The sequence below is a fragment of the Centruroides vittatus genome, unplaced genomic scaffold, assembly GCF_030686945.1.
Source record: "Centruroides vittatus isolate TY-2023 unplaced genomic scaffold, ASM3068694v2 contig_979, whole genome shotgun sequence".
Classification (NCBI taxonomy): Eukaryota; Metazoa; Arthropoda; class Arachnida; order Scorpiones; family Buthidae; genus Centruroides; species Centruroides vittatus.
In genome coordinates, this window is record NW_027122650.1 from 1289088 (window position 1) to 1313523 (window position 24436).

Here is a 24436-nt window from a genome sequence, read left to right on the forward strand (position 1 = left end):
ATCTATAATTATCAAATAAACTTTTCGGAGACAGTGAAGAAAGTCCTGAGAATCATTAACTTGCACAATATTGTATTTTAAGCTTATAAACAATCAAATACACTTTCAGAAAATATTTATTTATTTTATTATTTATCTTAAAGTTATATATGATTTATAGAAATTTAATCTAAATATTTATCTGAAAAATGAACTTTATTGCAATATTATATGAAACATGACCAGAAAGTAAGAATTAGTTGAGTATTATTATATAAAACTTTGCAAAGAATTTTTTAAAAATAAGTTTATTGCAAAATGTAGCAATATTTTCCAATAAACAGTTAAACTTTGCTCCAAGTGATTATCATTTGTTTTTTCACTTAGAGATTTTTGGAATACTAGAATCTAGAGAACACTCAAGAGACAAAAGACATTGTGCAGACTGACTGAAAGACTTGGCAATGAACTTCTACAACAAAGAATTATAAAACATGGTGCTACAATATGACAAATGTTTGAATTTATGTGACAATTACATAGAAAAGTAACATAATACATACATGAAAAACATTTTACAATAAACTTATTTTAAAAAACTTTTTACAAAGTTTTTTTTATACCCAACCAATTCTTACTTTCTGGACATGCCTCACATTAATGGATATTTATATTTGAACATGCCTCATATTGAAATAAAATTGATAAATTATTTGAAATTTTGAACTTACCAGATACAATATTTACAATTCGATATGGAATTCCTAAGAGTTGACAGAATTCTTCTGCATTTCCAATCATCTCATCAAACATTTCCCAAGACTTGTTATCATGAGGTGAAGTAAGACAAAACTGTTCAACCTATACAATGAAAATAGATAAAGGCATATGTATCACATATATAATCAAATATAAAAACTAATATGTGGTTATTCATTGTTCAAGTTAACCTTTCATTAACATACAGTTTTTATTCTTGAAAATAGGTTATATCAGTATGTAATGTAATATTAGAAATAAGTAATCACAATATATTTTACATTATCTTACAATTACTGTTTTTTTGAAAAGTAATATTCTAAAGGCCAAGACAGTCAAGACATTAACCTAGCTCTCTGAGGACACAGGATCATATCCAGGCAAACAATCCCAAAGTTTATCACAGGTAGTCTGTCCCAGATCTGTCAGACTCTGTCCCTTTCCATCCCCACTGGCCTGATCAAACTCACAATGCACATGATAAAAAAAATGCAAGCACAAAGACGAAAAAAAAAAAAAAAACATTTTATCACCATTCAAAAATATAATTATATAAATTCATATATTTAATATACATCTGTTCTGACCAATTGGATAAAACTTATTAATAACAACAGCAGCCTATTATTGACAAAATTTCTTTATTAATATTAATATTTATATGAAAAAGAATTGGTTCTCTACTTTTTAATGTTATGGAAAAGTAATCATAAACTCATAATATTAGAAAAATTTAATGCATATATTAATTTAAAAAGTTTAAAATTTTTATATATTAAGATTAAATTATTTTTATTATTAAACATAATGAAAATAAACTAATAAGATAGCATCTAGAAATAAAAAATTCTTTATTATAGAATCTTTATTGTACTTTATATACATAACTGTATTTTTACTTAGAAAATGTCTGATGCATTTAACAAATACAATAAAGACAAAAAAAAAATAATTTACCATTCATTTCTAAAAATAAATTTACTTAAGACACACAATTTATAATGATTTTAAAATGTATATTACTTTTTATTATGATAATTTTTCATTAAAAATATTTAAGTTGATACATAAAGTGTAATCAAACAAAAAGTTTACATTTGAGCATTTATTTACTATAGACTCTCAAGATAACATTTAAAACTTCTTGCTGGAATTGCTATCTCTAAGATTTTTAGTACAAGCAATGCTATGCCACCAAACCTTTTCCTTATAAGTAAACGTTTTGTTTGATCTCTCAGTATATAAGCTTCTCCATTTGTTTATGACACAAAAGATAATTTATATCTGGAGTAGACATTCAAAACATGTCTTGTCACAAAAAATCAAACTACTGTATAGTCAACAACTTTGCAATTAATATCATATAAAACATATATTTTCATTTAAAACACATTCTCTATTATTAAAAATAGACATACAAAATTAAGGATTCAATTAAATACTGATTTCTCTACTTCTCATATTTGTTCATAGTATGTTTTGTCCAATCTAGACAATCAGAGCAGCTTTAATATAGTGTATAATCAGTCTGTGTCCATGTAAGTGTTGAATTTATTGTGCCTTTGTGACAACTGTGTGTTCATGTTGAGTGAAATAGTTAAGTAACAGTATTCTTAAACAGAAAATGGAAGATGAGATTGGAACAGTAAGGATAAAAGAAAATGTGGGAAGTAGGGAGCCACAAGTTTCAGGAAAGTGAGAAATGGAAGAAACAGATGATTGATTTGTGGCACAAAAATGTACATTTTACAGAAATTCCCGACAATGTGACTGAAGAACCTGAAATTTATTGTGATTATATGAACAAAAAGCATGCTACTTACACATCTAAACATTTGCAAAAGCAGATTTTTTCTACCTATTCCTTTGTAATTATTAAAAACTGGATGCTGTAATGATAAACCACAAAAAGTCTTTTGTACTTTTTTCTATATGTGTAGTGTTTTGTCCATTATCTGTTCATTAAAAAATGTAATTTATATCCCAGATTCTTTCAAAATGTGTTTTGTCCAACATGAATTACTTTTTAAAAAGTTTTCCAATCTTAATATTTCTGAATTATTATTAAAGTTTTAAAAACAGAAAGAATAACATGATTAAAAGAATTCTATCATCATCTTTTTAAAAAATCTTATAAACAGTTTTTTGTGTATTACTAAATTTTCAATAATTGTGACAAAATATGTTTTAATTGTTAGCTCTTCATATATAAATGTACATATATTTATTATTTAATTTATTTACTTTTTATTCAGTTATTAATCTCATATAAAACAAATAGAAGGGACATAATTTTGTTTCTTTATATCTATATTTTAGACAATTTTAATGTTTAATCCCTAAATATGGAATTTATAAGTTTAAACTTTAAACAAGTTATTATATACAACTATTACAAATAAATTTGAAATTTATAACAACAATAATTTAAAAAATTTAAAAAGTGTTAATTACTTTCAATTGAGAAATTAATTTTTTTACCTTTTCAAATTGATGCACTCTAAAAATTCCTCTGGTATCACGTCCATGAGATCCAACTTCCTGACGAAAACAAGTTGACACTCCAGCATAACGAATGGGAAGTGCTTCAGTAGGTATCCATTCATCTCTATGAAATGCAGCAATTGGTTGTTCAGAAGTTGCTATAAGATATTTTTCTTCAACAGTATTTCCTTCACCTGTTTTTTCACTTCCTTTCCCAATAACCTATTATGTAAAATAGTTTCTAATAAAAAATTCAAAACTCAACATTTTTAATAAAGAATTTTATTAATATATGCTAAAAGTATATACATTTTAAAATTTATATAAAAATTTTAAAGATTTAAAGATAAATTATTACACTCTCTGTTGCTCTTTTTATAAGATATAAAGTTTCAGTTTGTTTTGTTTTATGATTTTAAACTGACTTAAATTTAATTTGGTAAAATCATTTCCTTCATTTTAATCAGGATTGACAGCGATCTATCAATTTATGCATAAGCCTTGGAAACCCATGAGAAGAGGCAAGACGGTGGGTATGAGGCTTATGCATAAATTGATAGATCGCTAACACCGCACATACTCGCAACGCACCATCACAACTGACCACCACAATAACAACCTCCCCGACGTGGTTCAACCGGTCCCTAAAAACACTATTCCAAAATAGCTGAGAAAAGAGGTATTCAGATCACGTACAGGAGATGTCCTACCATCTTTGACATCCTTCACAACGGAAAAGACCCTCCCAAACAGAACAGACTCCCTGGAATATATAGTATTCCCATTACAGACAACAGGATTGATAGGAACCTCGTTTATATCGGATCCACAAAATGCTCCTTAAAAGTCAGAGTCCAGGAACATATAACGGATGTATGTCATCAGAGAAGTACAGTACTTCCGCCGTTGCTGTGTAAGCTGCCAACCTGGACATTGTGGCGGCCTTCCACCAGGCAAAACTCGTACACACTACGTCACACATCGAACACCTTAAGTGGCTTGAAGTCATTCAAACCCACAGATTGTTCCTCAATGAGAACTGCATCAATTTTAAGGATGAGTTGGTTCTGTCGACAGCATGGTAGACGTTGATGGCACACCTGCACACCTGAAGAAAAACTCCCAGCAATTCGAAAACGTTTGTGGTGATCTGCATCCTTTGTTTTTACATCACACTGGTTATAGGTTCTAAGAGTGCAGTATTCATTATTATTTTTATTTGTAATAGGAATTTATTATTTCTACCACAGAATAACACCTCTGCTGCTAGAACACCCACTAGGGACGTCCCAGACTACTAGTAAAAATAAAATAGTAAGAGTGTCACTGTTATGTCAAATATAGTAGTGATAAATATTTTTAATATTTAATTACTACTGTATTGTACTTAGTATAACAGTGACAAGTATGGAAAATATTTGTCAAATTTGCCAAATACCAAAATACAAAAACATTATTATTTGATATTTAAGTCAAAAAATTTAATTATGTACAATTTTTTCCTACCTTATATAGTTCTTCATCAAACTGACTTAATTGTGCCACTTCTTGCATAATTTCTTTCCTCATAAAAAATGGTGTATAAATAGCTTTGTAACCTTTAGTGTAAAGAATTCTTAATGCTAATTGAAGAAGAGCTTGTTCTAAAAAGACTGCAGAATTCTGAAAAATTCAAATAAAATTTTAATTCTAGTTACGTAGAAGTTTTATTAAAATTTGAATACTTTTTATAACAAAATATATATATATATATATATATATATACACAACACACACACACACACACACACAACAAACAAAAAAGGATAGATGTATAAGACTATTGGATGCAGTATTTTTAAAAAAATAGTGCATCCAATGTAAATAAAATTATATCAATTTTAAAAATTTTCATTTTGCATACATAATTGTAACATATATAATTAATATGGTAAATTATATAAGGCAGTTCACAGTTATGTTTATTTAGAATCTCTCCATAACTATAAAGAGTATAATACATTCCATGTCAATATTCTATGGGTAGATTCTACTCAAAAGTAAACCTTAAAATCCTCTATAAATGTTTTTCAAATTCCACTTCATTTCCAAGTTACGGCCTGCCAAAAAATCAATTATGTGTCCACGTCTGCAGAAAACATTTTTAGCAGTTCCAAAATATTTTGTTTAAAATGACTGAATCAAAAGCTTTGTTAATGCCTAAATATATTATATGTCAATTGTTTACTTTTGAAGTTCTGTATTACTTCTTGTTACATAAAAAGTAAATTAGTTGCAGAGAAAGAGTGTGGGACATCATAGTGTTGAATGAAATACAGATTAGAAATAATGTACTGTACATATGCTTATACAGACATATTTCAAATATTTTTAATATGGTAGCTGAATCTGATACAGGACAATAATTACCAGATTCCTTCTTCAGGACTGCTGCCATCTATGAAGAATGCTACCATTTTGGAACACAACTACACTGAAATAAAAGATAGAAGATATAACAAAAATGTAGTAGCAGCAATATGTTTGATTTTCTTGTAGAAAACTGAAGAGAAGTAATCAGGATATTAAATACTGAAGAGAAGACAGAAGAAGTGACATCAGCTATTTCATTAAAAGTAAATACTATATTGCTTTCAGTAGAAAACCTTTATTATGTGTGTTAAGGAATAAAGATACATTTGGCATTAGAAGGAAGTTATTTCAAAGAAAAATTAAAGCATTTCATAATATTAAACAAAATAAAACATAAAAATAATAAAATGGGAAACTAACTAATAGATAATATCCTCTTCCCCCTGAAGTTACAGAACCTCTTTCTCCATCCATTCCATGAATCATATGAATAAGATCCACATGAGAATATTTTCTTCTTATAGTGACATCACCCCAAGTACGTATAACAGGATTCTCATCCTAAAAATATTGAAATGTAAATTATAAACAAAATAATAAATAAATTATATTGTATATTAAAGTAACACACACACACAATATTTACATATATATATATACATACATACATACATACATACACACACACACACATTCATACAATGAATGAAATAAATAAATGTCAAAAATAAGAAAAGTAAAATGAAATTATGATTTTTCAAAAATGTGTTGTAATTCCGAAACAATTCAATTAATAACTAGTTGTCAAAAAAATTAATCTGTTAATCTAAAATACTAATTCAAAAACTGTGAATTAGAAATAAACACTCATCAAACCTGATAATATTAATCCATTACATCAACTGCCGTAATTTATTTAGAATCTTTAATGTCTTAACATTTTATGTATTTTTATGTATAAAATAATAACAGATGAACAAAAAGAAAATATACAATCTACATCAACGTCACACCAGAATCCAATTTTGCATTTTCTCACGCTAGAGGCATTAAGAATCCTTAGACGTTACTTGCCAACAATTGACAATTGCGAAGATAATGTTATCAAGGCATTCATGATCGTTGAAAAAGAAAGTCGAGACAGTTAAGTGCTCAAAACAAACAACACTAAATGAATTTTTCAGTTTTTCATCTACAGAGTAATTGTAAATGGAGGACACAATGTATTGTAAGCCTATACTACTGTATAACGCACTACTGCATTTTATTAATTGTAGTTTTGTGGTTTTTTTCCAACTTCGCTTTAGTCGTCACATCAAATAACTCAACACATTTCCACTTCCCGAAGGGGAAGTGGAAATGTGTCGAGTGGAAATTGTAAAATACAGTTGACTTATGTGGAGTCGACAGTATTTTACAATTTTGTAATTTTTCTAATTTATAATTATTATTGATTATATTTTTGTCTTATATCTTTTCTATATCTACTATATAAAACTGAAAAACTGACTGGGCAGTCTCTGTCATGATATGCCAAAAACGGCCACTAGGGGCACCCTAGCTATTATTTAAATTAACAATATAAATTATTTATAACAATATATCTATCTATTTTAAAACTGAAAAAATGGCCAGTCTATGTCAGCATATCGAGCACATCAAGCATAACGGCAAACCTAGGAATTGTCAGAGTCCATGCACGACTCTTTTTGATGGTATTCGGCATGCATGTTGCTTGCTGTGTTATTTAAAAAGAATTGGATATAATGATATAGGACATAGTGCATGACAATGATAGTTATACTTTTTTGTTTCATTATTATAAGAACAGATGTAAAAGTTCAAATCCTTAAAACACCTTTACAAGGGGACTTAATGGGAGATGGTAAAGTATTTATCCAAAACATCATGTATCGAGAAATACTTTAATCATGATTTTAAAAACAAACTTTATGGGTCTTTGAAAAACCACCACTGGCCTGCAAAGTACAGCAGGTCAGTGGGGTAACATGCAGAGAGATCATGCAAATTACCCTGAGCAGTTCACTTGAAACAGTGTTCTGCCAAATGTCTCTGCACTTTAGGTAAACCATTTGTAATTAATTATTTATCATTACTATGCATGCTAACTATTTAGTATGCCCTGATGCCTGCATCAGGCTTTTCGCATGCATGGTTAATAGTTTCCAAAAACTAGTATCAGTGTTATTATTTGTAAGATCAAATTTTAATCATTTTATAATGATTTTATTTCTGCATAAATATGTATTTAACATGATTTTTGATTAGTTACAATTTTTTAGATAAACTAACATTGTAATTATGTGAAAATCATCTTACATATATCAAAAATAATTTTTTTTAAAATAAAATACTGTTTAAACTATATTCAATTTATCTTCTCATTACAATAAAATATTTCATAAATTTTATTTTCTATGCTTTCAGATATTTCTGTTTTAATAACTCTGAGCATAAATGATATATTCTTACCTCATCTGCACTAACAGGAACAGAATCATGTAGCCAATTAGCAACTTCTTTTAATGCTTCATTTCTTTCATTTTCAAATTTAGTCAGCTCTTCATTGCATTTAATTATTTCTTGGTCCATCAGAGAACGAAGCTTTTTAATTTGCACTACAGTTAATGCCTTTCAAATACAAACATAAAATTTATTTAATTCTTCTTTTTATTATTAAAAAGTCATACTTTCATATTAATTAAATATGAAATAGTAATTAAAAAAACGTAAAATTTATAAATTAATTACTTTAAAACTATAAAAATATGGCATAATATTATAATATTGTAAAAACATTAAAATAACTTTATTTATTATATTAAAAAAAAAAAAAACCAAAAATTGTCAAACTCATATTTTCTGTTCTTATAAAGCAAGAGAAAATATTTATTCAGTTTTAGAGCCTAATTATTTTATTAAAATTAAACCTTTTCAGATTTTTAGCACAATCTTCAGATTCAAATCAAGCAGAACAGAATACAATGTTTGAGTGAAAAAGCAATACAAATTTTAAAATAAAAACAATTAAACTATAACATAGTAAAATAATATTTTTTATTTTAACTGTTTTTATAAGTCGAAAGAAGCTAGTATACATAAAAGCTTGTACTTATGCATGCCAGCTTCTTTTGGTATGTACAGTACTTTTATGATGGATTGCAAATCAATCCAGAAGCACTAAGTCAATTAAATAATTTCTTTAAGGCAACATATATCTTTGAAAAAAATAATTAACCTATAATTAAAAATATATTATTTAGCAATAGAAAAATTTTTAAATATGTTGTTATGTTAAACTTAAAATATTACATGTAATTATTATTACCTGTAGAGTATCTAAAGAAAGATCATTTAACTGTTCCAAAATATTATTAGATAAAGCATCATCATTTCCAATTGGTTCTTTTTTCTATATAAATAATGAAAATTGTTTTTGAAATAAAAAGATTAAAATTTAATTTAATTTTTTAAAAAAATTGTAGAATTAATTCTTACCTTCATTTTGTTCCCTATCTCTTTACTACAAAGGTTTTTGATTTTATTCCAATTATCCAATTGATGCCTCACTAAAAAATTATTTTATGTTAATTTTTAAATCAAATTAAATATTACATCCTATAGTATTTAAATTTCAATTTTGTACAGAATTTTAAAAAATACAAGATAATTACTTAAATAAGAATTAATTTTCACGTGATATTTAATTTTGTTTTCATATACAGTGGTACCTCATATTTCAAACTTAATTCATTCCATGAAATCCAAATCAATTTTTTCTAAAAAATACCCATTTCGATAAACTTAAAAACAGCAAATACACATAATTTAAGGTAAAAATAACAAAATTAAATGTCTTAATAAATTAAAACATAGAAACTATAAATAAAATATGTAAATATTGTATAATAAAATGAAAACTGCGTTTATAGGTTACAGACTTAAACTTCCTTAATCTTAACATAGATGTGTAATTTTATCCTTTGTTTAGAGTCTTACTTTAAACTCTACTTCACAGTTTATTTGAATAAAATCAAGTTGTAATGACTTCAGATAAAAAGTGTATCAGGCATAGTATGTTTTATAGCTTTTGAATAGGATATAATGCCATACAAACAGTAAAAACAATCATAATGTGTATGGGGATGATGTCCTTAAACTTTGAGCATGTCAAATGTGGTTTAAAAAGTTCCATTCAGGAAATTTCAAATTAAAGGATACAAAATGTATGGGGTGCCCAAAAATGTTCACAAAGAAAAATTGCAAGAAGAAATTGTTAAAAATTGACAACTAGTATATATAAAACCAAACACATCGAAAATAAAGCAAAAAACAAAAAAGCACCGAAGAAATACAAGCATAATGCAAAAGTGAGTATAAGAGACTGCTTGGACACGTAATAGATTGTGTTTATGCTTTCAGTGTAAGTACTGCACTGCGTGTGCAGTACGAATGTCGAAGCATCATACAAACTCCAAGGCAAATTTTTGTCAAATTTTTTGTTCAAACTCTGAAGAAGTTGAAATACAAGATACCACTGTATTAATAAATATAAACCAAAGAAAAACATAACTTTATAGTAATGTAAATTAAAGAAATAATATATTTGACATATCACTATTTAATTTTACAAAATGTAATCATTACCATATCTTTAAAATTTTTAAAACTAACAGCAGAGCTCTCATACTTGGTGTAATTTATTTGAAACTTCCTGATCTTCAATTCAGTCTTAAAGTCTTTGAAAATATTAACATATAAACTACACACAACTTCTTGACATAATTTAATTATTGAAATTTAACATATCAAAATTTAGCTGTAGATAAATGATTAAATCATTACTCTTTATTCTGCATAGTTATGTCTCTGTTATACATAAATGATGATAGTAAGTATAGAATCAATTAAATTTAGGACATTATACATTAACAATTACAAAAATGAAACAAATGATAATTGGTAATTTTATTCTAATCCCATTAAAATTAAATTTAATGCAAATACTAATAAATCATAATTAATCAAAACTGTCTTTAAGAAATTACAAATAAATAGTATTGTATTTAAGCAATAGAGAGGTTGTGGCCAAAGTTTTCATCTCTAAAATGTGAATGTTGAGCACCACCACCTTGTAAGCCTAGAAGTTTGACAATAGCATTTGGAATGTCATTGGAATCATGCTTGATGTTCCAAATGCCATTGTCAAACTTCTAGGCTTACAAGATGGCAGTGCTTAACGTTCACATTTTAGAGAGGAAAACTTTGGCTACAACCTCTCTAATAACTAAGCCTGATTTTCTAATATCTAAATATCTGCAAATTAGATTAGCAAACTAAACTTTTAATTTAATTGATCACACTGAAATTTAGACTACAGGTAGGTAAACCTATAGGTTGAACACTATCTTGTGCTAATAGCCCAAAAATTTGATTTAGATATTTAGATATACTTTATATTTTAATTTCCAACATGTTAAAAATAGGATAATAAGAATATATCGCTCGCTTAGCTTGCACGTAGTCTGTTATTCGACGTCTTTTTTTAGTTTAAACGTACAAAAATACTGCAGTTCTATTATCATGGATTAAGTTAAAAAAGATTCTTTTCTTGCAAGCTATTCTAGCAGTCTAACAGGACGAGATGCAGCTCTGTACGAAGAGAAAATTTCGTTATGTCAAGGCGATCCATACGAAGCCAGTTTATCAGACTTCGTCGTATATCAAGAGTTGTGGCCGAAAGTAGAAATTTGGTGACATTATAAACTATTTGGTTTTTACAACAAATTTCTACACCCTGTCACAAATGAAAGCTTATAAATCTTTAGAGGCCCATAACTATTTAACAAGTGGCTGGGTTTCTCCTGATATAAAAGTAAAGTAATGAATAACAGCGAAGTAATATTGCTTGGAAAGATATGTTTTCTTTTTATTTGTTTAAACTCGTGTTTTTACGTATTTCTTAAGTAAGAATTTTTGTCTGAAAGTAAAAAGTCTAATTTAAAAACAGCCGTGGAAATTTTTTTAATTCAAATTGTTCAGTACCTTTATTCTCTAGTTGAAACTAGCATATAATAAGCCTGCTTTTAGTTTTAACATGTAATGTTTATAAGTTTGCAACTAGCTAAAGCCTGAAATTACGTTAGTTATTCGTTTATAAATGCACTATACCTAACTAAATTAATATAAGCAAATCAGTAAACTCTTTTAGGTTTTAAAATATAACTTAGTGTTTATTAACGTAAATATTGAAATTAAATGTTTCTGACAAACTCTTGTATTGATATTCACTTTATTCGTAACGAAATTTTTCCGGTTAATTCTCGAGAGCCATGCAGTTTGCCTTCGTCGTGAAAGCTCCTCAGTTTGAGATCCTTGATGACAAATAATGCCGGGAATTTTAAAAAATGATGTTCCTTTGTTCTTGAGTGAACTAGCATTACACCTCAATTACACAACAAATAGTCATTACCATAGTGATATTCGCGACGAAAAAAACACACACAAGATGGCAGTGCTTAACGTTCACATTTTAGAGAGGAAAACTTTGGCTACAACCTCTCTAATAACTAAGCCTGATTTTCTAATATCTAAATATCTGCAAATTAGATTAGCAAACTAAACTTTTAATTTAATTGATCACACTGAAATTTAGACTACAGGTAGGTAAACCTATAGGTTGAACACTATCTTGTGCTAATAGCCCAAAAATTTGATTTAGATATTTAGATATACTTTATATTTTAATTTCCAACATGTTAAAAATAGGATAATAAGAATATATCCAATGAAAGAATCTAGCAAAAAGTGTGATGGGAACTTAATAATTAATGCAATAACAGAGGAAGAGAAAATTATAAACTAAAGAATAGAACAGACCTTGAAAAGTGGGACAGGGTATTTAAAATGTCATTTTTTTCTGAATTATTCATATTCAAATATGTTAAATTTTAAAAAACTCATCATTATGAATGACTAATCTTTTTAGAATGTTAAATAGAAAACAATTCTTAATATAAAAATGACTGTATTTAAGATTTTTACATTAAAAATAATTATAAATATAAATTTACTTAAATTACAGGAATATAATGATAACCTCATGGTAGTTATTAATATTACATTCATTACTTTAAATTCAGGTATTAAACTTAATTTTTTTTAATAAAATGCTTAATTTTAGGCAAAATTAAGTCATCAATTCAACTAAGGCCAATTCAAACGATATTTGATAAACAAAAAAACATTTCTTTATAAGTATTATAAAACAGCATTATATGGTATCCATTCCTATTACATATTTACTTAACACAATTTATTGTGTAATTACTGTTTATAAAACAATAAAGTAGTGATCACAGAATTAAAGTTTTATTAAATTAGGAAAACATGACATTTTTAAAATTGTAAGTTATGCATTCATTCAGTACAATATATTTTGTTACTCAATGTATTTCTTCATATATCACTCAATAATTAGTATGAATGACTGAAGAACATGAATCTGTTTAGGAATGATTTATGAAATTTTAGATTAAAAACAAAAATTTAATCAATTTTAAACAGTACAACATGTAATCATTCTAAAAATTAAAATTTATAATAGCCATTAGATAGAAATAAAAATTTAATTTAATAGAAAAACTCTCTTTTCCATTTGTTATGAAAATCTTACTTTAAAAGGAACTGTCAGAAAAACTTAAAGCAAAGATAATTGCATGAGTCGTGGAACATAAATCTGCCAAAAAAATAACTGTGTATCAATTTAAATATAAAAAAAAATTGAGATAGAATAATTAAAAGTCAAAGTTTAACTTTAAAAATATTTTTGAAATTATAGTGATTATTTCTATCTTCATTATAGTTTTCAAAACATTGATGATTATAAATTGATGGCACTATTTTATTAATTATTTAATATGATGTCAAAATTTAATTGTAGTATTATTATCACACACACAACAAGTACTATATCAGTTATACCAACAGGAAATCTAATGTTGTATGAAAATAATAAACACATTTAAAAATAACTGCTCCTGTATAAGCTATTTGCTCTAAATAACTGTCTCCATGTATTAATTATTTTTTATCACTAAGTCACGTCTAACCAAACTGCAAATATGATAATACTTACAAATAGCCACAGTTCTAAAGCTAGATTATTTATTAGCTATAACTGTGCCAAATATTTAGCACAGTTATAATTAATGAATAATATGACTTTAGATCATTAGTTATTTAGTTTTGGCTATGCTTTATGTTTGTAACAAAGCATTAAATATGTATTCCAAAACTCCCTTTTTCCAGAAACTACAGGATCATTGAGAATTTGTTAAATTATAAATGTAAGGCCGCCGACTTCCAGGGGAAAACAGTTAATCACGCATCAGGAAAACCTAGGGTCGAAATCGTATGTGGGTGGTGGCGGTAGGAGACAAAGATGACAAGTGTCTTACACAAAACCGTTTATTCTAACTACTAAATTAACTTACATATAATTTCAGCACAATACGATCTAGATCGTTAGCGTTGTTGTTGTCACGTTGGGAACGTTCCTCGGTTAATTCTGGAGAGACAGTCCCTTTTCCCGTGATCTCCGGATCGTCTTGACTTGGGTGGACTCTGGGTGGAGAGGAACTCGAACGCAGGAGAATCGTCGCACGTCTTGTTCGAAAGACCGCAGGAGAATCAAACTTGCTGTCTGGAGGAGAACCCCTGTCTTCGCGACGGGAGTTTTTTTAATATTTTCCCTCTTGAATCTCACCCTTTTGATTGGTTCTATTCCTCCTCTCCCTTACCCCGATTGGTCATTTCTTTTGTTTCTATGCGAAATCGGAGACCGATCTGGGTCGGGAGAGTTCCGAGAGGTGTTGACGGAGTCTTTGAAGTTCGTGCTCGTATATTCCACCGTTATGGCCCTCTCTTTGACATTTTTGACCTCACGCGGTCCGCCAGATGCTTCGGTGACCATTTACCCCCCTCTGTTTCCCGTTTCTGACACTCGTACACGAGCACCTGGACAAAGCTCCCTCTCTCTCGGTTGACATCCCCTCGATCGTTCATTATCGTGTCGCATTTGTTTTAGGATAAGTTTTGGGAGAGTTTCCTTCGTGTCTGGTTTACATCACCAACACATGTTCCTGACACGATTTGACTCTCGAAACTTTATAATTATTCACCATTTTTACGCGTTTTTGCGATCCCTACATAAATGTGAATGACATCCTTATTCAAAATGAAGACATTCTAAACAAATAAATTTAATCTGGCAATCATAGTAATAAAAATTTTATCTTTATGTCATCCATTGTTTTCATTATTCTTTTCTGTAAATAAATTTTAAAAATAAAGGGCTTCCAGCAACACCTTATTACTAGAAGAAAAATATATCTGTTGTCTGTTTATATACTTGGCATACAAGGAAAAAAGTATACTATCTTTTGGCATTAAATTTATTTACTTGATGAATTAAATACTACCACAAGTACTTTGGACATTTCAAAATGTCATCCACAAGCAAGGAAAGAATATACAAAATTCATTCAATTCATAAAATAAATATATTTAATGCCCGAAAGACAGTACATTTTTTTCCTTATACTACATTTGGCATCATATGTGAGTATATAAATTTTTACCTGACATATTTTTCCACTTTTGTTATATACATGTTCTATCATTTTTACCAGCACATCAATAATAGTAACATAGTGCTGGTAAAAACGATAGATAATTATTTAACCGAGTTCAAAAGTACTGAGTACAGTTTTAGAATACAGGTTTAATAAGTAGTACTGTTATTTAATCATTTATTGGAGATGCCAACATACTTAGATTCTGTGAGACAGTTTAGGGTGATTTTGACAGTCTTACATATATACTCAGTCTAATATGTTGAAAATTGATTTCTCTGAGAATGAATATTGTAAATTTTGTGGATTAGAAGTGACCTTTGATGCTTATCATGTGTTGGCTAAATGTAAAGTTTTATAAACAAAAAGATTTTGTACTTTAGAAAAGAATTTCTGACAAGTTATGATTTTATAAGTTTGTTGCATAATAATAAGAATGAGAAAATATTTATTGTGACATCGTCACAATGCTGGACTGCAATTTTTAACTTAAAAAATATGCTCTCCAACTCAAATTAGTACTGTAGTGTCTTGCCTCTGTACATCAAACACAATCCATATAGAGGTAGCTTCACTCAGGTCCACTTCTTGGACATAAATATCAGTGTTGAGAGGTTTTGTAAACCACATGCAATCTTTACATAGATTCCAATTGGATCACCTGATCCATTTGCATACAAAATTGTAGCCTTCAGGGCCTTAGAAGGGTGTGCATGCATACCTCTACCCCCAAGCATTGGCCAAGGAATTAAGACTTATAGAATAGGTAGCTAGAACACATGGTTACATCAACATTATACAAAGATTGTGTAAATGGTGCCAATGTACACAGGCAGGGTCCACCCTCCCAACAGACCTGCCGATGGATAAACAAAAGGAGACACAGGATCCCTCTTACTTTTTAACCCATGCTTAAAGGCCTTATATACTATAATTGCAAATAAAATGAGGGTTAATATTATGTACAAGAGATGCCTCTCCATGTTCAGCCTACTATGTAATGGAAAGACCTTCCCAACCCCAGCAGACTTTCAGGAATATATAGAGTCTCCACCAGGAACAATAGAAGGGATAGGGACCTGAGGAACATTGGATCGACTAAGTGTTCAATGGGGATTAGGATACTAGAGCATATATTGGACATACAACATGACAGAAACAATATGGCCCTCTCCATATATGCCCAATATTACAGCAGACTTCTCTGGAGCACAACTCATCCTTACTACTCCACATGCAAAACACCTCAGGTGGCTAGAGACAGTGGAGATTTTTAAAGCTTATTCCATGTCCATTTGTATAAATTTTAGGAGAGATGAGTTTATCGATGGCTTGGCAGGCTTTACTTGACAGCAAAGTTTAATGGCTTTGTTGATCTTATTAAAGGGTAGCACAGAAATAAGGGTGTGCAGAAATCCCAAGTTCAAATTTTTGAACTTACGGTTCCAATTCTATATTTGAATATTATATTCTGAAATGAATTTCAATTATCCTGCTAGTTCGAATTTAAAAATATCTGAGGAAGAATTCAGGAGTTAAAATAACATTTGTTGTTTGATGTTTAACCTTAACACCAGATATTGGTTTTTGTGCATGGTATTATTTTATTTTAATACTTTATGAATTCCAGATTTCATTCTATATGAAAAATTGAGAATCTACAGAAAGAAAAGTTACAAACATTACATACAAATTAAAAGGTTTCATAAAATCTTTCTGAGTTTAAAATAATGTAATAAAATTGAGAAGTGTTGATTTAAATAAAATAATAAACAAATAAAAAAACAGTTCAGTTTTCATGAAATTAGTCAAATAGTTAATGTTTGATTTATTAATGCAGTGGTTTCCAAACTTTCTGTACCTACACACCCTCTTTTTTCAGAAAAAGTTGTTGCAGCCCCTCTCAATTTTTCATAACAATCTAATTTCATAAATACTAGTCCATTTTATTTAATAGCCTACAAAACATTATACCATATTAAATAAAGTATATTGTTTGTTGGGGCTCAACTCTTGTCAAGACATTTTGGCAAGAGTATGGATGAATTTTTAGCATTTGTACATAAGTTGTTCAGATGAGGGTTGTGAATTAAGCATAACTGTTTTGCTGATTCATTTTTTTGACATCAGTTTCACTTTTTTGTTTGTTTGTATTAAAAAATGATAATTTGGTAAAAGCTGCATGCCCCACAGATTGGAAAACATTATATGAAAGCAATGCATCAAAAATTACAGATTATACTAATGTCCCCAATTTTGCCCATTAAAGACTGCTTTAAAAAGCAATGAAGTTAGCCAGAGCATTAAGACTGACATCAGGCATATCCAGATCAAATGATTCCAAATTATTCTAGATATTTCAACTGAGATTTGAACCTATTGGACAATGCTGGGCTGTAAATTTCTTAATCATACTTTTTAATTTATTTAATTTAAAATATATGCTCATCTACCTCAAATTACATCTTGTCTTTGTCCTGTACATGATACTTTTCCTGTCAGCAAGAGAATCTTGCCAGTCATTAAGTCCTTTCAGATGAAAATTTTTGAATTGAAATAATGTGACTTTTGGTTCGCATCAGAAGTTTGTATATAGTTAACTGAAGTCTTCTATTCCTAATCTTTCTATATCTGGCCTCGTCTTTCATCCATCTAATGCCATTCTCAAAATTAAGGACAGACAGGCAGAAGAACAACAGTGGAAATTTATATGTCTACAATTTTTTCAAATTGCAGCCCAACAAGGTATAGATGAAAACTTAGTTTAGGGCAGAGTATAGAAAATGCAAGAAACTAGCATGGTAATATAAAAGATCAAACTGCTAGAATAAAATAGAAAAGATTACAGCATATATAAACAACAGAAACATAAAAAAATCAGCTTTTGGTGTAACATACACACAATGTTGAAAACATTCAAATTTCAAATCTTTATTTTTTTATAATTTATTCTTTGTCTCACATTCTTTGTCCATTCTAAATTTTTGACAATATTCTGTAATGTTAAAAATCTTTGATTATTATATTTCATTTGCTTTTATAGTCTTTTCGGGGATACTATAGATTACCACCTATGGAATTTCGAGTCTTTGGGTATATATTTGAACTCAGGAGACCGAGACGAGTTCAACGATATCCTACTTTTGGACTGGAGACGAAAAATAATAAAGTTATCATACTTTTTTCCAGCGATTGCGCGATGATAGGGAGTCGTGTCGCTCTCTCCGCTAAGTCGACCTTGCTATTGCAATCGAGAGTCGCGTCCGTTTGCCGTTAAAATTGCCTTTAGTAGACGTTTCCCCCTTTTTATTTTTACTTTGTTCAAGAACTACCGTGAATCAATAACTAGTGATGTTTAGCACATGGTGGCCTGCCGGTGGCTCCCCTCCGGGAGGTCAGTCGGGAGCATGAACAGTGGGAACGGCTGCCATGTTCACTGCCATTAACATTAACCAAAATGGCAATCGCGTGATGATCGGAAGTTGCGTCGTTCTCTCTGCTCTCATATCGCGTGTTTAACCCTACTGGAGATGACCATAGTCCGACGTCATGGTTTGCAGACTTTACCACGAGATGGCAGCACTAGCAACTATGGTGCCATCTTCATGAGAGCATTAAAAAAGTATGATAACTTTTTTATTTTTCGTCTCCGGTCCAAAAATAGGGTACCGTTGAAGTCGTCTCGGTCCCCTGAGTTCAAATATATAATCAAAGTTCTGAAATTCCATAGGTGGTAATCTATAGTACACCTGTCTTTTCTTCTTTAAACTGGTGTAATACTAAAATCAAATTCTTTATCTTTCATAAAACTGCTAAGTTCATGAAACAAAAATTACACTACACTAAAGTCCACTAAAATTTATTCACTGAAGCTTTTTTGCTTTTGGAGTATAAATTTAAAGCTGGTGTATTAAGTTTAGAATACATTTTACATTTGTGTTCTATATCAGGGGTGGCCAACAAGTCGATCGCGATCGATCGGTCGATCGCCAAGCCAATTTTGGTCGATCGCTAGCGATGTCTTGACTTAACGTATTATATTTGTAACCGAACGCAACTGTGTGCATGCAGTTATGACTCGACTCACAAGCAGTGACTGCACTTCGTACTGAAACAGTGTATAAACATAGTATGTATTTCACACTTCCCCCTCCCCACTTAGACTATGCCTATGACAACAAGTCGATCGCGACACGTTTTTACGATAAAAAGTAGATCTTATGTGCACAAAAGTTGGCCACCCCTGTTCTATATCATTAATATGTATTTGTTTCAAGCAGAAGATATAATCTGAAACAAAATAATCATCCGAACAACTTATGTACAAATGCTAAAAATCCTTCCATACTCTTGCCAAAATGTCTTGACAAGAGTTGAGCCCCAACAAACAATATACTTTATTTAATATGGTATAATGTTTTGTAGGCTATTAAATAAAATGGACAGTATTTATGAAATTAGATTGTTATGAAAATTGATGGGGGTGAACAACATTTTCTGAAAAAAGAGGGTGCGGAGGTACAGAAAGTTTGGAAATCACTGCTTTAATAAATCAAACATATTAACTGTTTGACTAATTTAATAAAAACTGAACTGTTTTTATTTGTTTATTATTTCATTTAAATCAACACTTCTGAATTTTATTACAGAATATCTAATCATATTACCAAAATAATAGTAATTTAAATTTCTCAAATTTAACAGTTTGATCTTTTATGCTTTTAAAAAATTTGACAATCACGTCTCACTAACTGAAATTTAATTCCTGAATTTTTTTTCTTATAATTCACAATAGCCAGAATTATAATCAAAGTTCTTTATATTTTAGGACATATTGGTCTTAGTGTAGTTTTAAGGATGACACATATAATGTATTTTCAAATTCTAAGTACTATAGTATAAACATAATAAGCTTGTGTGATTATGACATACAAATTAAAAATGATATAAAATTTTTGAATTACTAACTAAAGATATTGAAACGTGTTTTAAATATACACTATCATCATTCTTAGGTTTTTCTTGCAGGATTTTTTTATTTGGTAGGTGATTTATACTATTTATATATTTGTATTACACTACCTTCATTTTAATGCAATATTTGAAACAGAAATGTGAGATAGCAAAAGAGAAATTTTTTTATTTATAGTTATATTTAGTTATTATACTTGCATTATTTTTCATTTTGTTTCAGTTATTTAGAGTTTTGGGGATTGTATTATGTTAAACCTCAACTGCTGTCTCAACACTTCCCAACTAGTGCTTTACTTGTATAATTTCATAGTAATGTTTGAATAATATTCTACTATATTTTTGTAACCAGATATTGGAAAAGACACAATAAGAAAAATTTAGAAAAATGCTTACAAAAATTTTTAAGCAATTTTGTTTTTATCTTGTGGCACTAAAATGGCCTTTTCAGTAAGCCTATTATGGTTCAACTTACAATACAGTGGCCAGGTGGTGAGAAACAGGCCCTTACATATACAGACAAACCACCATCCAAAAATCTTTAGAGTTTATTGACCATTCCAAATTCAATCCACAGTCCCCCATAGCAGTAAGTTGCCACCTTAACTGCTTAACCATCTGGCAGTCTTTTGTAGACAGTGTTCAGTATGCAAACCAACAATGTATAAAAGACAGTTGTCAAACAGGCACAGAAAGTTAACCTTTATTTTTGTTTGTCAGTGTAGAATTGTTGAATTCTAAGTGATTGATTGATTGGTGCCAAGTAAGGGTTGTTCTGCTAGGTTCTTTTCCTCAATCAGGTTAATTGAGATTTTGAATCACTATAATTCTATAAATTGTGTTAATAATCAATTTTATTGTGATTACTAAATTCAGATTTGTGACATTTAAATTGTATACGATTTATTATTGTAATGAATTTTCATTTTTTAATCAAAAAATCCAGTACTGGCATTTATAATTTAATCAAGTTTTTGAGCTTTTTTGATAAACTCTGGTGCAAGGATTTTTAAAAAAATATTTTGTACCTTGCAAGGAAGATAAAATATTTATATGAAGTGGCCAGATATTTTGTATTGTGCAGGACCATTCTGTATTTTGACCTCATCACATTTGTCTGAACAGTTTGCCAGGATGCTTACATCTCTCTAATTTCAGAATTTCTCAGAAAAAATATCTTGTATTTCAAAGAATCCTGATTAATTTTAAAACCACACATATATTTATAAGTAAATGATTGCTACTGTTCTTCTTATTATTTTTAATCATAGATATAATATAAAGGTAATGATGTATATAAAATTTTTGACATTTTGATCCTTCTAGTTGGTGGTGCACATCTCACCACATAATCAGATGCAATTGTCAGCAAAAAAAAAAAGAAAGAATACCAGTGTCATGTATTGATATAGGTCCCAAAATATGTATTGGGACTTTGCCAGGATAATTAATACAATAAAAATATATCTACAATGCAACTATATGTCGTTTCAGGAATGTCTGTGGATGAACAAACCACTGCTACAAAAGATATATTACTTTGAAAAGTATGTAATGTAGCAAATTTATTTTTATTGCTGTAATTTACTACAGTAATAAAAACAAAATTGGCTGTTGTATAGATTACTCCCGGTAGAATTTTGGGACTTTGAGTATATATCTGAACTGAGGGGATCAAGATGAGTTCAACGGTATCCTACTTTTGGACCGGAGGTTTTCTATAAGCCTAACTAGTGACAGCCACCTCCCAGAGGGGTAGGTTAGGTTTTTTGGAAGCAGGAACAACAGATTTCCCATATTAGCTATACAAAACCCTGTCCAGTTTAATTTATAATGTGCACTGATGCTAACATCTCTTCTTATTTGCATTAAGAGATTGTATATCATGTTTAAAATTGTTGTTTTTATTGCACTTTTGTTTTATGGCTATTATCAAATGTGATTAGCCATGCAGTGATATTGACAATAGATGCCTCATCAACGGTAGGTTCCTTTCTCTAACATAAAATCGAAATGATAGCAGCATGTACTAAACCTACATCAGTACTATTTCAAGCTATACAAATGATGTAATTTTTTACATTGTTGCATGTTCTAATTATATATGTGGCATAGTTCACATATAGGATGTAATAGTCTTAAAAAGACTTCATAATTATATTGATCGTTCTTATAACTATACTCGAGCAAATTCTAGTTTAAAACCGCCAGTCGTAAAATATAATAATGCCGGTGACCTTTAAACGGCCACCGGCACTCTGAAACATTATTATTATATTATACAACTTATCTTATTGTTTATTGTTACGAATATATAAATTCTGCCGATTACTTATATAAATAAATTGACATAAAATCATGTATTGTTAGAAACACATGGCTTACATTTTCTCCATTTCATGTCAGAATCAACCACCTTGTCCACTAAAGTTACATCTTTAAATCGCTTCGCTTGATTTTCTCTTACTTTAGAAGGATCTCCTCCTTTATCGACTCGAAATACTTCCAGGTCTAAAACCATTTTAATTGTAAAAATCTCGCAGAAAAACTTTTAATCTCTTTACATCAAAGCTGATGCAACGTCTGCATACGAGACAGACTAGTGGCGCCATCTAAAATATATATATATATATATATATATAAAATATATATTCGAATAAAAAATAATAATGCTTTAAAAAATTATTTTAAATTCAGGAAAACTTTGTGTTTAATATTTATTTCAAATTGATATTATAAATTTTTGATTTTAAAAAGTATCATCAATTCCACCCATAATGGCTTATTTTTGTTTTTTTTATTTTTAATTACGAGAGCCTTTTTAGCAAGCACATTGGATTTTGCCAGGCTCATTGTGGAGTGAGGCTGTCGGATAGTGAGGAACGGACCAGTCTCCAAAACATTTGTGGGGTTTTCGATCCGTTCGAATCGGATCCTCGATTCCGGTTTCCCAAGAAATTGACTACCATCTTAACCATTCGGCCATCAGCCTGTCGCCCCTAGACACAGACTTACTTGACAATGTAATGGTAGATCTGCCCATGCACGTAAGAAGTTTGAGTTTCGTCAAACACACAATTTTTTAGCCATATAAGGAGGGAGTGGAACGGACATATAAAGTCACCATTAAAAATTCAATTTTATTATTTTGTGTTAAGGTTAAGGAAATTTTGCAAATAGAAAGTATAATTAATTGTCTAATAATCAACTATTTATCAGTTGCTGCATCGCGTGTTGCTTGATATGTCCTTCCACTCTGTTCATAGAGGACAAGATGATGGAGAATCAACCGACTCACAAATTTTGAGGGGACCAGTGGGGATAAAACTCCATTAAGATATAATTAACTCAAACTGTCAGAATACATTTGTATTTATTAATTTTAAACCTACTTATTAGTTTTTTTTTTTTTTAATTTTTGCTTGTTATTGCATGTCACAAATGGTCTTATCAATATGTAGCTTATTTCTGTCAGGACTCTAAAAATTCTTTACTTGTCAAAACCTGTAATATCTGGAATAAGTGTGCTTATGCTGTCTTAATTTTTAACTATGCCCGGTAGCTTCAATCAATGTTCCCTCTAAGCTGCGCGGCTGCGCACTGCTCAAATTGTTGCCACGCACGAGAATTTATGTGCCGCGCAGGCGAGCATGAACACTGATTTTAATTGTTTTTTACTTATTTCTCACTCTGTCTGCAACATGATTATTGCTACGTATATTTCGATTAAATACATTAAATCATTGACAAAAGATAATATTTTGTATGGAAGTATGTTTTAAAATGAATTTTAACCTCTACTTTATAATTAATTATTTTACTTTTTATAGGAAAAAATAGATAAGATATATATATAATTAATATATATATATATATATATATATATATATCTTATGCTCAGAAAAATTTTTTGCTCAGAGAAGTACATGTTCCGCTCAGCTACACACAAAAAAAAAAAAAAAATTAGAGGGAACATTGACTTAAATAACTATGAAACGCCATTTGTGCAAATTGAGCAAGAATACAAACGAGTACGAAGTATGCAAGTATGAAGTTTTTCTTCATAAACCTGATTATTAAAGACAAACGAACTGCCGAAGTATTGAGTTACAAGCTTGATATTTCTATTAAAGCAGCCGAGGTAGACAAATCAAGAATACTAGAGAGCAAAAGAAGTACTACAATCTCGAAAATGAACTAGAAATCTTCCATGTAAGGGTGAAAAATCACAACAT

General features: G+C 29.5%; 1 protein-coding gene across 1 annotated transcript in view; it reads right to left on the bottom strand.

Moving 5' to 3' along the window:
• SerRS (Seryl-tRNA synthetase) overlaps positions 1-22800 on the bottom strand; it is a 31984-nt gene extending 9184 nt beyond the window's left edge. The window contains exons 1-8 of the mRNA XM_067283207.1: positions 22587-22800; positions 9094-9164; positions 8924-9007; positions 8068-8226; positions 5995-6135; positions 4729-4884; positions 3220-3444; positions 711-840 (exon numbers count right to left, since the gene is read on the bottom strand). Of these exons, the coding sequence (XP_067139308.1) occupies positions 711-840; positions 3220-3444; positions 4729-4884; positions 5995-6135; positions 8068-8226; positions 8924-9007; positions 9094-9164; positions 22587-22722 (1102 nt within the window). The 5' untranslated portion in view covers positions 22723-22800. The remainder of the gene's footprint in view (positions 1-710; positions 841-3219; positions 3445-4728; positions 4885-5994; positions 6136-8067; positions 8227-8923; positions 9008-9093; positions 9165-22586) is intronic.
• Positions 22801-24436: the final 1636 nt, after the last annotated feature.